Source organism: Oryctolagus cuniculus, chromosome 15 (genome assembly GCF_051225735.1).
Source record: "Oryctolagus cuniculus isolate XC-2025 breed Fujian yellow rabbit chromosome 15, ASM5122573v1, whole genome shotgun sequence".
NCBI classification, from domain to species: domain Eukaryota; kingdom Metazoa; phylum Chordata; class Mammalia; order Lagomorpha; family Leporidae; genus Oryctolagus; species Oryctolagus cuniculus.
The window spans coordinates 34,162,624-34,175,793 of record NC_142881.1 but is presented as its reverse complement, the minus strand read 5'-3'; the positions used below and the strand labels follow the sequence as shown (position 1 = coordinate 34,175,793).

The following is a 13,170-nucleotide window of genomic DNA, read 5'->3' as shown; positions in this document are numbered from 1 at the left end:
GGACTGGGGGCTGGGACTGTGACCTAGACTAGGGGGTCTGTGTCTGAGTCTTGAGAGAAAATCCTCATCACATTCTAAATACTGGACATTTAGGGGAAAAAAAAGCAAAATAAAATTCACACAAATTTGAACAAAAACTGAAATTTTCAAATTCTTCCTGGTGCTGTTCCAAGCAGGGCTGACCCTGCAGCTCCTACGGCTCTGAAGCAGTCGTCCCCACCGTGACTGTCGCTGCGCTCACAAACGTGGGGATCCAGAGCTCCGGCCAAAGGCAGGGGGGCTGCCCTCTGCCTGCTTTCTATGCTTTGCGGCAAGGAGACCCACGGACAAAGCTGGGGTGAACCAGACGCCGGAACAATTTCACACCACCAGTTTCAAAATTTTCTTTGACAGCTTAGCTGGGGTCTGACACTACTAGTGGTAGGGAGGTACTCTCCCACCCCCTTGGAGAAGAGTTTAAGCTGAAAAGTGGGATGGTGGGCAGCAAGCTTTTCGTTTTCTCTTTTAGCCCTTCCTGTTCAGGCTATAGCTGCGGAACTCTGCTGTGAGATGAGAGGGAGAGGACACTCGGGAGTGACCAGGCACTTCCACCTCCACAACCTCCTTCCTTCTCAACTGCCCTGAGATGAGAAATTCCTGAACCAGTAAGCTCTGGGGAGATGGAAACGGAGGTCACTAAGGCTCCTTGAGTATCCTGAAAACTTCTCTCTGTAACCAACTCAAGGCCATTGTGCCTTGAGCATACAGATCGAATTACACCAATATCTATGGACATTTGAGGGTCGAACAGGAGAAAAAGCTGACACCGGGCTCTCTGTGGTGAATCTGCAGGTGAAAAGGTATCAGGCCCTAAGGTGAGCTGACCTCTGTCTGTCAGCAACAGACCCAGGACATCATCTTTCTGTATGTTGTAAAGTGAGCTCTTAACACCCTCTGGGGAAGGAGACTTTTGCCAGTCACTTGAGAACCACTACTCACTGCTTCTCCTACTGCAAACAAATAAGAACAGTGCTGACAAATGACACTGGCTTCACATAATCCTTCCCCAAGGGGTCCCTGGAGTCCTGCAGTGTTTGCTGATGTGCAACGACCTGCCAGAGCTAGAAAGATTCCCAGTCGGGACCTTGCCGCCTCACTCTGCGTGGCTTTGTGTGAAGGGGCGAGGCAGAAAAGGCTCAGGATTAACGTTCTGGTGGACTCTGCTTGGGTGATGTGGTCCCAAGTTGCAGTGAAAAAAAAGCAGCAATGATGCCCCAGTTGATTCGGTGGGGGTTTTAAATCGGTTCTGCTTCTGAACAGCTGCGGACGATGTTCGAACCAGCTCTCGTGGTTCACACCACTTTTGTTTTGAGGTCTCTGTTTTGAGGTCCAGAGTGTTTGGGGCAGGAAGAGACGAGAAAAACTTCTTCTTACCATACCTCCTTCCCAGGCCGTGCCACTGAAGCAGGTAATGCCCCCTCTTAGGGGGCCTCAGATCACAAAGGCCTGTTCATCTTGGTGAATGGGCAGGGATTATGTTATTTTGGGAAGCTTTCAAAGCTGTTATCTTTTCAAGTCAGACCTACATAAAAGGGGGCAGTCCCATTAGAAGGAGTCTGAGGCCTGTGCAAGGGACACGGGATCATTTTGGAAAAGTATCTCCAAGTCTCCAGATAACTAAGAGGCAGTGAGAGCAATGGGACGGGGACCAGTTACAGGAAGGCACCAGTCCACGAGTGGACTGCACTCCCGTGAAGAGCCTGCGTGGTTCTCAGACCACAATTCCCAGCAGAGAAGGTGTTAATTTACCAAGCTGTTCATACGGCCCCATTCACATATGCTGGGACTGAAATACCGGGGCGGGGCTGGCGCTGAGGTGTAGTGGGTTAAACCTCAGCCTGCAGTGCCGGCGTTCCATATGGGTGCCAGTTCGAGTCCTGGCTGCTTCACTTCTAATCCAGCTCCCTGCTAATGGCCTGGAAAAGCACTGGAAGATGGCCTAAGCAGCGAATTTCATAGAAGTTCTCCATCAGCGGCCATTTGAGGAGTGAACCAGCAAATGGAGAACCTCTGTCTCTCCCTCTCTCTGTAACTCTGCCTCTCAAAAAAATGCCTTTTAAAAAAATTATTGGCAACAATTTATTAAGACTAACCAATCACATTCAGTTACGAAAAAAGTTTCATAATTTTTCCTAAAAACTAATATTCAAGATATAACTCATTTAGCATTTAGCAGATGAGGAGGTAGTTGGAAATTTGTGAATTCTGAAAGAGACTTCACAAATCAATAGCATGGGCTTTTTACTAAACATAATTTTAAAAACAACTTTTGCCTTCTTTGATGAAAGTATGAAATTATGTCATAAGGCTTTATGTTAATATCCAATCATGGTCTCTCTTTTGGGGTGTGTGTGTGTGTGTTTTGGCAGATGAGACATACATAAAAATTAGTTTGAGATAATTGAGCAGGTCTTAAGGAAAAAAAGGAAACAAGTTAGGATACTGAAAAATATTTTTACATGTTAAAAAGGTTGCCTCAGGCAGAGTAAATGATGTCTGTGTGATGAACAGCAGAGAACATAGGGAGAGGAAGTGAGAAGCATGAAGTAGGCATCAAACATCCCAGGAGGGGAGGTGCGGCCTGCAGTTAGATGCAACCCTCTCCACTGGGCAGTAGGTGGCGCTGTTCATCCATGGTAGCTCAGGGCTTTGGCAAGACAAGATCTAAGGACAGGAAGAGAGGAATCAGGTGTTCCTAGAAGCAGGTTGTTTCCAAGTCAGGTGCTGCTAATTCAGAAGCTGCAAGGTCTGCATCACTGTGTCAGATCAGCGATCTTGGAGCACATGCTTAATTCCCCTCTGGCTTTGTCTTGATGAAAAATACACATCATGGAATTCCACATTTTACTGAACTATACAGTTAATTCCTGCCTGCCTCTAGCACTATCATCCCCAACCACAGCAGCTCAGAAGCTGGATTCAGTTAAAGTCTCACACACCGAACCTAATACAATGCTTTACTTTTATATGCTTAACTCTCCACCTGTAAGTTCTATTTGCAACTGTAATTACTAATAGACTTTAAAGTATCTGGAGAATTAAAGTCAGCTTCCAATGACCTCCAGGGAAAGGATGAGCTCAGTTCTCCCTTCTGTTTAATATTCTTTTGGGTGCACGTTAAGAAAATCCTCTGTGAACGCCAAAATTCTCTGTATCAAAGTCGACTCAGAGATACCACTAGGGAAGCTGCAGAACACTAAATGCGTTAGACTTCCTAACTCCCATTTCAAAACTTGGGAAATATCATCCTAGCTCATAGGGTCACACTGGCATAGGCAGCCCTTCTTTGACTTGCTCTGGCACTTCTCTGGTACACATGCTTTCCAAAAACTCTGCTTAAAGCAGTGACAGGGCTGTTCCTCCTGGTGTTCAGCACCCGTGAAGGCTCTGGTCAAGGCAGTGAGCCAATGGCTGAAAGAAGGCTATCCATGAGGCGCGCTGTTAGGTCCTAGGACAAGTGCTGACTTCGTGGCGTGTCTCTGGGATATTCTGGCAAAGTAGTACGTCCAGAGCTCACTGCCCTTTCTTGGTGGAAGCTTACTGGCAAAGCTTACTGGCTGCGCTGAGAAGAGGCGGTCCCACTACTGCCGACCAGCAGGACTGCTCCCCACTTTCTGAATTCCTTACAAACAGATCCGATTCTTTAGCAGCAACAATGCATCAACAGCACTCTTTTACAAGGTGGATAACCACCGAAGCTATTAAACTTACCGGTTTCCCAAACTCCAATTCCGAAAAGAATTTATACCAAGGTTCATTCTTTAAATCTATCTCTTCTGGGCTTATATCCCGACTCTATAGGGGTTGGTGATAGGGAAATGGAAGAAAGAGAAGGATAACATTATGCAAAGATTACATAGGATCAGGCCAGTAGAGATGCAGTGATTTCCAGGTACGTACAGCAACTGTGGTTTTCGACAGCAGCAATCATCTTGCTTTGTTTTCCAACACCAGCAAAAACAGCAGGACAAGGATGAGCTTGTAAAACCAGGGAAACTGAACTGGGGAGCAGTGAGCAAACTGCTCTCAGTCCTCAGGCAGGTGGGCCAGAGACGGAGGACTCTGCAGCCCACTACACCCCCCGCAATGAATCTGAACATGGGCGCAGGGATATTCCCCAGTACGAAGCCCTTCTTCTCTCTACACAAGGAACTATTAGTTACAAGCAAATAAACTGGGGAGCACACCAAACGTTTAGCCACCTATGCCAGCTGAGCAGCGCAAACAACTTCTGTAGCTAGTACAATTTTAGTGCTTTTTGGCGAGGCTGTCTTGAGGTTTTCCAAATAAATGTAAATGCCGACACTTTATGAAAGCCAGTGGTTAATACTGCATCTTTAATGGCACACGAGTAGGTGAGAAACCATGTCCCATCCACAGGACAGTGAAAGATGACTTAAGTAAAAACAGAGGACACACAGCGAAAAGAACGTTTTCAACAAGCATCCGTGGGCATGACTACAGATAGAATATATCTGGGGTTCTACGAAGTTAAAGAACTGGACAGAAAAATGAAGTGAAGGGAAAACTGGACAAGACAGAAAACAGAACAGGGGAAGAAAACCTCTGGGTTATATTACAAAAATAAGTTAGATTTCTCATTTGAAGAGGTATCGTATAGACTAATAATGTGATTCCACGGGATTTAATATTTCATCAAATACGTATAAAGTTCTGGTATCTTACTCTGTGGATTAACATGTATTTCTGAAAATAGACAGTTGGAAAGCAAATGCCTAGAAAGCAAATCAGGGTTTCCCCTGGATATTGGCAGATATGTTCACACCAGACAAAAGTGTTTGAGGTTCATGGCTTAATTCAATTGATATATAAATGCTTAAAAATAAAATTTTGGTAATCACACACACACACACAAGAGAGATGCAGTGATTTTCTACAGCCATCTGAAATGCAAAATATACATATCACACGAGAAATCACACACCCCTCCCCGGGGCTGCCACACATGAAGGGGGGGATGCCAAGTCCACGGGGCAGTTCTGCCTGGATGCCTTTTTCCTAACCCATCAGTGGCCAGCCCCTCTGCAGCCTGCAGACATGGTGTGCACCTCCTCAGTGGACGAGGCCAACCCCTCCTTCTAAGATCCTGTGAAGGATCTTTCCTATGCCACAGGCAGGGGCAGATTTGGACAGATGGCAGAGAATTTCTCGTTCACCAGAATTAAACTAAGAGAATCCAAATGAAACGGTGCTGGAACACAGGGTCGGGCCTCGTGCCCCCAGGTGACATCTCCTCCCGCTGTCTTTGGGGCCTCAATCCTGAAGGGGACGGCTCGCCCCCCACCGAGGCCTACAAGGACAGGACCATCCAGGGACGACCGTCATTCTACACCCTGATGGATGCGGCTTCGTGAAACCCATTTCGTGTTTCTTAAAGTCACAAAGACTGCTCTCTGGAAATAGGGTAGGCTGGGTTTTTTCTTTTTTTCTTTTTTAATGAAACATACCAACTCTTTTGGGAAACCGTCCAAAAGTTTTGGTATTCATAGTCCTGAAAGAATTAACCTATTTGGTTCCCAGCAGCGGTTTGCAAACTGTTTTATGGCTGGAGTGAATATGCTGTGGGAACAGACTCGGGAGGTTTGGTTAAGCAGCTTGGGCCCAGAGCAGCTGGCCTCAGACCCAGGAGCCTCCCAGATAAAGACAGAAGCAACAACGTGGTGTCACATGGCACCAGCAGAGGTGTTCCATTTTACCGGTTACGGTGCTGTGGCAGGCCTGATTATGGAACAAACAGAAATCTCTGCGTGCCCAGCAGGAAGCTGCCCTGGCACACAGGGCACATTCCATCCTGCCAGGCTCAGGCGAAGGGCAGCGCCTCGCCAGGAAAACGCCGGCCTCTCCTCAAGGACAGCTCTGCTGCTGGAACGGGAGCCGGAGACCAGCTTGAAGTCCAGCTGTACAAGCCACCTGAATGTGGCACAGCACATCACCACCTGCACAGTGCTCGACCCGTATTACCCCAGCTGACCTCTCGCTCAGGACCTCAGTGAGACAGCAGGCCAGGTGGCAGCTCTACTTAGGGATGGCAACACTGAGGTTCAGAGAGGTTATGTGACTAGCCCCAGGATGTAAGACAGAGTCAGAACCGAAACCCAGCACTCAGACCTTCCAATTCCTCACCCGGCCCTCTCGACACCATGCTGTGTTTCACTTCTACTCCAAACGAGAAGGGGCAGAACCATTAGGTTTGCCCATGACATCACGTAAACAGGGCTAAGTGACCAAGCTGAAAAGCCAAGGAAGAAACTCAGAGGCGGTGGCCTGGGATGACAGCCCTTGTTTTACACTTCAGAGGCCATGCCGTGCCGTCCATAGTGTTGGAATGTCTGCCTTCTTACTCTATCTATACCTGCGGGAACAGGGACCCCACAATCTAACCCAGGGATGCGTTCAGGAAAGTTATTCTGCAGATACATCTGGTGAACTGGGCTGAGGTTCTCCAGCAGGGACTGTAGGGGAATGTACAAAGGAATGGAGTCTGGAAAAGGCCATTTCTGACAAGGAGGGGCTGACCACCAGCTCCCAATTCCAAAGCCAGAAGAAAAGGAAAGGAGCTCCTAACTACGTAAGAGGAGGGCCGAGCAGGTGTGAAGACGCTGGTGTGAGCCTGTCCACTGGGTGACCAGCTCATCGAGAATGGACTTATCCCGTGGGGTGTGATGTGAGCACAGTGTTCCATTGGCCTGGGGTGGCGTGGGGAGCCCCCAGGGCAGTCCTTTTGGTCCACCTGTCCACCCTTCCTGCTGGCAACATGTAGACATGCCCAGGAGGACACGACTTACACTGCCACACTGAAGCAAGTATGAGCACCTTGAAGTAGGCAAAGAAAATCTTATCTCAGAACGTGGAGTCTACATCGAAGTCATTAGTTGGTATACTCACCCAGAGTTAACCAAAAGCAAAGTGTGTGTGTGTGTGTGTGTGTGTGTGCACGCGCGTACGTGTGCATGTGCAGTGGTGGTGATGTGGTGGGAGATACTGCTCAAATTCTGGCAAACCAGATACTTAATACCAACATGCAAGACTCCTACACTGAAGCTCACTTCCAACTTTTCTGTTCATGTGATAAAAATAGGAGGGAAAAAAAACCATTCAAACAGAAAGGGCAAATTCAACTACTGAAAAGAGTCAAGTGTCAAAAGGTTAGGAATCGACTGAAATTTCTCTCTAACATTAAAAACTTCTCTTTGGAAGAATTAGGGCTGAACTGGCGCCCCGGGCTGCCTTTGGTGTTTGTGTCTCACTGTGGAGCTGACGCGGCTCGGGACAGCACAGAAGAACGTCGTGTGCACCCAGAGGGAGCTCTGCGATCCACCTGCACAGTCGCCAGCACTCTCCATAGAGGGCCCCTCATGCAGACTCCGTGTTACTTTCCAGGGTTTTACAAATGACACGAACGACCCCAAAAACTATGATCCGGAAGATACTTGCAGCCATCACCGTATCCAGGAAGAAAACTATGTGGCTGTTTCTCCTAGCTCTGGACGCTGCTGACATTACTAGGAACCCAGGAAAGGAAGTAGAGACAAAGAAGAGACGAAGCGCCAGGGCCCTCTGTGAACGGTAATATGGCCAAAACAAAAACCCTGGGGACCTATCGAGTCTCTGCAATTGTTTCCCCTTGCTCACGTGTGACGGGGGTCCCATGCCAGTATTCAAGCGTCAGGAATATACCTGGACAGCAGCACCTTCCAGGAACAGCCCAGGGCAGGTGCCTTCCACGTTTGTTACACATAAGACACCTTCTCACAGCCAGAGAAGCTCCCATGGAGGAGGAAGGCAGAGACCGAACCCTCCACTCCTCCCTGTGGTTTGTGCTTAAAATAACCGCAGTGCACACTGAACGACTACGCTGAAAGCATTGCCGTGAGCTGCTGACCTTCTTTCCTGGTGAAAATCACTGCTTGCTCTGTGCTTTTAATGATGTCACCTTTTTATTTTAGCAAAAGTCAAATCGATTATTCCTGAAAAACATGGAGAGCAGAAGAGGCGGAGGGAAAGTAATTGGAACCTGCATTTCGGGGGCCTGCGTGTTCTGCACTTGGTGTGGCTAACAGTGTTTTAATAAAAGCCAGGCCCCGGCACGATAATTGCATCCCGTTGTCACGGCTGGAGGCCTGCAACATCCACAGAGCATCGCCATCACAACTGTGGGCCAGCTCTTCCTAACAAAGGGTGAATAAAAGGAAGGGTGATTGGCAGGTCAGAGTCTGACCAGTCTGGAAAACTTCTTCCCATTTCACAGAGCAGGCTGCTTCTCCGGGGAGGTCTGCTGTGCCCACCCAGGCCTTTTCCCCACTCACAGGGGCTCAGAGACAGGGAACCATAAACCAGGCTGAACAGGAAATGAGTCCTCAACATTGCACTTGTCAAAAATGGAAGATCTAAAAGACATACGCTAATAGCCTGGAGCTTTTTCTCCCCCCAAGTCATAACATCCTATTAATTATTTAGTCTTTAATGAGGGACTGGTGATGTCTACAGAATTTGTGCTTGTTCAAATAAGTCACTTAAAAAAACTGACATTAGTGCAATTAAGGATAAGTCTGATAAATGAACGGTTAGACATCCAAAATAATCAGCAGCAGAATCAATCTTTATGTTAGCAAAACGATTAGAATTAGTGAAAGCATGCACAAAAGGAGCGACAGAGGCACAATGAGGGGCTTTTTCACAAGCAGACCCTCAAGGAATTATTGCACAAATACCTGCAAAAACGAAACAGGGGTGAAAACACGTCTGTTCTTTTTCATTGTCTCCTAAACAAAGCAAGCCTATCTCAAAGGGCAAAGACCGTGATCCCCCGGCACAATGCGTCTGGATTTAAGAACATGGGTAGAAAGAGACAAAAGAACTTCAGTGTGCACATTACCATCTTTTCGTTGGTCAGAACGGAAGACTTGCCCGGCTGATACTCGTAAATGCTTTTGGGCTCTGCGCGGTATTTTCTTGTATCCACTTTCTTATCGGGGGGCTCCCAGTCGTTTCTGTCGAAAGAAAATCCTATTAGAGCGATTTTCAGGAAAATTGGCATCAGCTTCCGACATGGTCTGACTTTGGTTGGCTGTCATCTAATCAAGGAATTTTTATATCTGAAGCATAAAATCAGAGTCAGGGCGAGCAATGTAATTTCTCCACACAACCAGTTAAATCTCTGTGCCTGCCTCACGAGGGGCCTGAGGTCTCCTGCACTCAAAGCCAAGCACCAGGCAGCAGAGAGAAGAGAAAGAGAGGCAGGGAGGGAGCACAGAGCAGCAAAGCTCGCTCTGGGAAAATCTTCCACCTTGCTCTGCTGTCATGAGTTTGTCATTCCCTAAACATGCCTGCTCTTCCCACTCACACAGTGAATGCTGGAGGACACTTGGAGGTTCTGGTTCACATCTCTGCTACATCACCTGCCTGCTGGCCACGTGGTCTTAGCCAGGCACCTTACCTCTTAGGACCTCATTTTCCCCATGTGAAAAATGAGGGCTGTTGTAAGGCTGAAAGGAGACACTGCATAGAAATCACTGGCAGAGCTGCAGGCCCTCGGAGCTGCTCAGTACGGTTAGCTATTATTACAATGGGGTTCTTTGCTAGTTCCATTAGAGCCATTCACTCATACTCCCACCAATCTCAGACACTTGTCTTGGTTTCCAGTGATGGGTTTCACAGGCTATGTGAATCCTTGCAAACTGTTTGCAAATTGCAGGCATGTGTATTACTGCACTTTGCACTGTGCCCTTGTTTAGTTTTTATTGCAAACCTGTAAGTGTCTTGATGACAGAGACAATGATTTATATATATTTAAATTCTGCCATAACATCTGGTTTAACTGGTATAGAATGCGCATAGTAGTAGATGCTTGATGAATGCACTCCTTGAGGGCTTTTAAAATAGATATTCACTTCTCTATCGAGAAGGGAAACGTGGAAATATGAAGCTGGATGTCTATTTAAGGAAAAAGTCATGATTTCACTGGGCCAGAGCCTTTTATAATTGGAGAAGTGGCAGAAGCTGGGGGTTGGCAGAGGAGTGGACACCTGTCCCAATGGCACAAGAAGGTTGCTCCACCGGGCATTTGTAGAGACAAGAACTCAATAAAAGACAATTGAGCTGTTGGGTGCAGGCATAAAGAGATGATTAATGTCATCACTAGAATGATTCCAAGGCATGTGTGTCACCATACATGTTACATGGATCAACAGGCATCAGGAGCACATAGTATGAGCTTGGAATCTGAAAACATTTCTCTTGTGAAAGTGCAAACAGTGAGGACACTCATCATCAGCATTAATTAAACCACACTGTAAGCCAGGCACTACTAGGAATGCTCCTTGGATTATCTCACTTCTCCTTGAAAGGAGAAGGCATGCCATTTTTCTCTCCATTTCACATTGAGACTCATGGGATCAATGTGGCATGTTCCTGAGAGAGGAGGCTGGCAGCTCTCAATCAGGGAGGCCCGGCAATGACACGGACCAAAGGGCAAGGGAGCACTCACCTCTCTGGGCTGGACTTCAGCGAGGAAGAGCGGGCCGGGAGGGGCAGCGTGGCCGACCGCTTAACTACCTTCTCACCATCAATGTAGCTCATCTCACTTTTTGAGCGGGGCACAGAAAGGGGAGATTTTGCTGGAGAAAGAAGAGTGCATACCCAAGATTTTAAAAACACATGAAAACAGACAGCAGGAAGATGCCTTCCCTCACCCTCCACCCTCCTTCCTCCCCGCACCCAGGAAATTAAAAGTCACTTACTATCTTCAGAAAAGGAGTAACGAGGAGAGTACAGATCGGAGTCGTCATCTAGTGAACAGAACAAAAAGACGTCAGGGGCAATCAGCTAAGTGCAGCAAACCGGGCCGGGTGCTCCCCGCATCCCCAGTCCGGCACCACATCCAGCCACACCCGGGAGCCCAGCGCAGAGAGGAGCAGTCAAGCGCGGGAAGCCACACCACGGCAGACCACGTCGGAGAGCAGCAAGGTTTGCAGAGTCCACCCAGCCCCACAGGACCTGCAGTCCGGACGAGAACCTCCACGGCTGCAACCTACATGCAAGGGGACCAAGGGCCAAAGGCCCTCCTCTGCCAAAGCCGCGATGCTGGCCACCCACTCTGGCTGGGTGGAAGGTGGGGGCATCGAGATGGCTCCCCCGCTGCATCCCCTGCTCAGAGCCTCTTCCCTGGTTCTGGAAGGGGAGCCCCCGAGGGTGTGGTTTCCAGCTCCCTGCCTCAGCTCCGGTCTATTTTATGATTCCCCACACACCATCATTACCACAGGCTCTGCGGCTGAGAAAACTGTCACCGTCATGTTTCCGCTGCCTCTCAGCCTGCTTGCGTGAGCAGGTTTCCTTCCCTGAACGCAAGGCAGCCATGACGGTGTGCTTACGTGGTCAGCCCTGCGGAGGCACCACCTAGGAACGTGTCTAACTCATGACTCGGAACCAAATCAAACTCGCCCGAGTGTCTGTGCTATGGAGGGGCTCCCGCAGGGCGGAGCACACATCCTGTATAAGGAGGACCCTGGGGCTCCAAAACGTGCACAACCGACACAAGATCTGGACCCCTCATGAAGGCAGCTACAGTGTTGAAGCTCTAATTCAGAGCTCAGGCACACTTCTGGGAGCAGGTTTTCCAACTAGGACTGTCCCCCAAATGTGGGCTATTTAGTCACCACATCTGAGACGGTCCCTCCAAAGTGTCACTCCAAAAAGCCTGGAAGTCCCCCCTCTCGTTTTCTGTATCTTGCTAACCCAGATTCAGAACTCACATATATAGAATGAAGCCTCGACTCCCTCTCTTAAGAGCCTAACAACTTTAGCAAAGCCTGTGAACTGATCCACAGACAGCGCAGAGAAGCCAGATGTTTTATGTTAACAACCAAGTGTTAATCAAGTTTCGATGCAAGTCATTTCAGGTTTCAGAGCAGAAAAGGCCAGAATGCTCTATGAAATGTAAGCTAAGCTAGCACTGCCCTTGCTCTAAGTGCTACTCACAGATAACCCTCTGTCACCCCTGCTTGTCCCTTCTCCGTGCCCGATGCTCATCTGCCCCCACTCCCAAGTAAGGGAACAGCATCAGGTCCCAAGCTACCTTTCCCCCTCCCCAGTCTTCTCCTTCAGGACAAGAATTAATCAACATCAAGGCTCAAGGTTCTTCCTAAAATGTTCACTGTTGTAAACTGAGCATATAATCTTATTTTTGCCAATTTATGAAAACAGGGTATGGGAAAGAGATGAAATGGAATCCAGAATACATTCTTTGAGAGAATCTTCTGAAGAATTCTGTTGCCTTTAAAAAAAAAAAAAAAAAAAAAAAACCAGCTTCTGGAGCTGGCACTGTGGCATAGAGGGCAAGGCTGCCACCTGTAGCATGGGCATCCCATATGGGCACCGGCTAGAGAGCTGGCCGTTCCACTTCTGATCCGGCTCCCTGCTAACGTGCTGGAAAAGAAGCAGAAGATGGCCCAAGTTCCTGGGCTCCTGCACCCACGTGGGAGACCTGAAAGAAGCTCCTGGCTCAGCCCTGACTGTTGCACCCATCTGGGGAGTGAACCAGCAGATGGCAGATCAATCTATCTCTTTCTTCATCTGCCTCTCTGTAACCCTTTCAAAAAAATACTAAAACTGATCAGAAAAAAAATTGATGCCTGCCCCAAATGAAAAAGTTAGCTTAGCTACAACTCGATATATGTACTGCCTAAAATTTAGCCTAATATTTTAGCTCAAAATCCTGTACTTGTCTGAGTCATGAAAGGTGACAGCCTATGAGTAGATGGGAAGGCAAGGGTTAATTCTTAACTATTACCAAAGGCTCATGAAGTGACAAATACAGTGATGGGGGTAAGGGGCGTGAAGAATGGTATTTAAATATTCAAGGATATTTTTAAGCATGAGCTCTTTAAAAAATGTTGCTCCCTAGAGCTTTCTGATGTGAATTCTAGAAGGTTCTTTGGAAGAAAAAAAAAAAAGAAAGAAACAGTTCTCATAAGATGGGAAAAAATAGCAATGTTGGGGAGTTTATCAAAGTCTTACTCAGAAAAGCAGCCAAAGCCACAGGGAAGCTGGGCAATGAAGGCAGCCGGGCAGTCTGAGCACCTGGATGCTCTTACAGCTTCCTTTTCTCCCTTC

The 13,170-nt window shown here is 47.9% G+C and overlaps 1 protein-coding gene across 50 annotated transcripts in view; it reads right to left on the bottom strand.

Moving 5' to 3' along the window:
• The window catches only part of SORBS1 (sorbin and SH3 domain containing 1), a 237,765-nt gene that overhangs the window by 54,773 nt on the left and 169,822 nt on the right, over positions 1–13,170 (bottom strand). For 49 of the 50 annotated variants that reach the window (XM_089314659.1, XM_089314702.1, XM_089314671.1 and 46 more), the window contains 4 exons: positions 10,800–10,847; positions 10,547–10,676; positions 8,936–9,050; positions 3,751–3,834 (listed from right to left, as the gene is read on the bottom strand). In XM_089314659.1, the coding sequence (XP_089170785.1) occupies positions 3,751–3,834; positions 8,936–9,050; positions 10,547–10,676; positions 10,800–10,847 (377 nt within the window). The remainder of the gene's footprint in view (positions 1–3,750; positions 3,835–8,935; positions 9,051–10,546; positions 10,677–10,799; positions 10,848–13,170) is intronic. The other variant, XM_089314667.1, reaches the window with a different exon arrangement.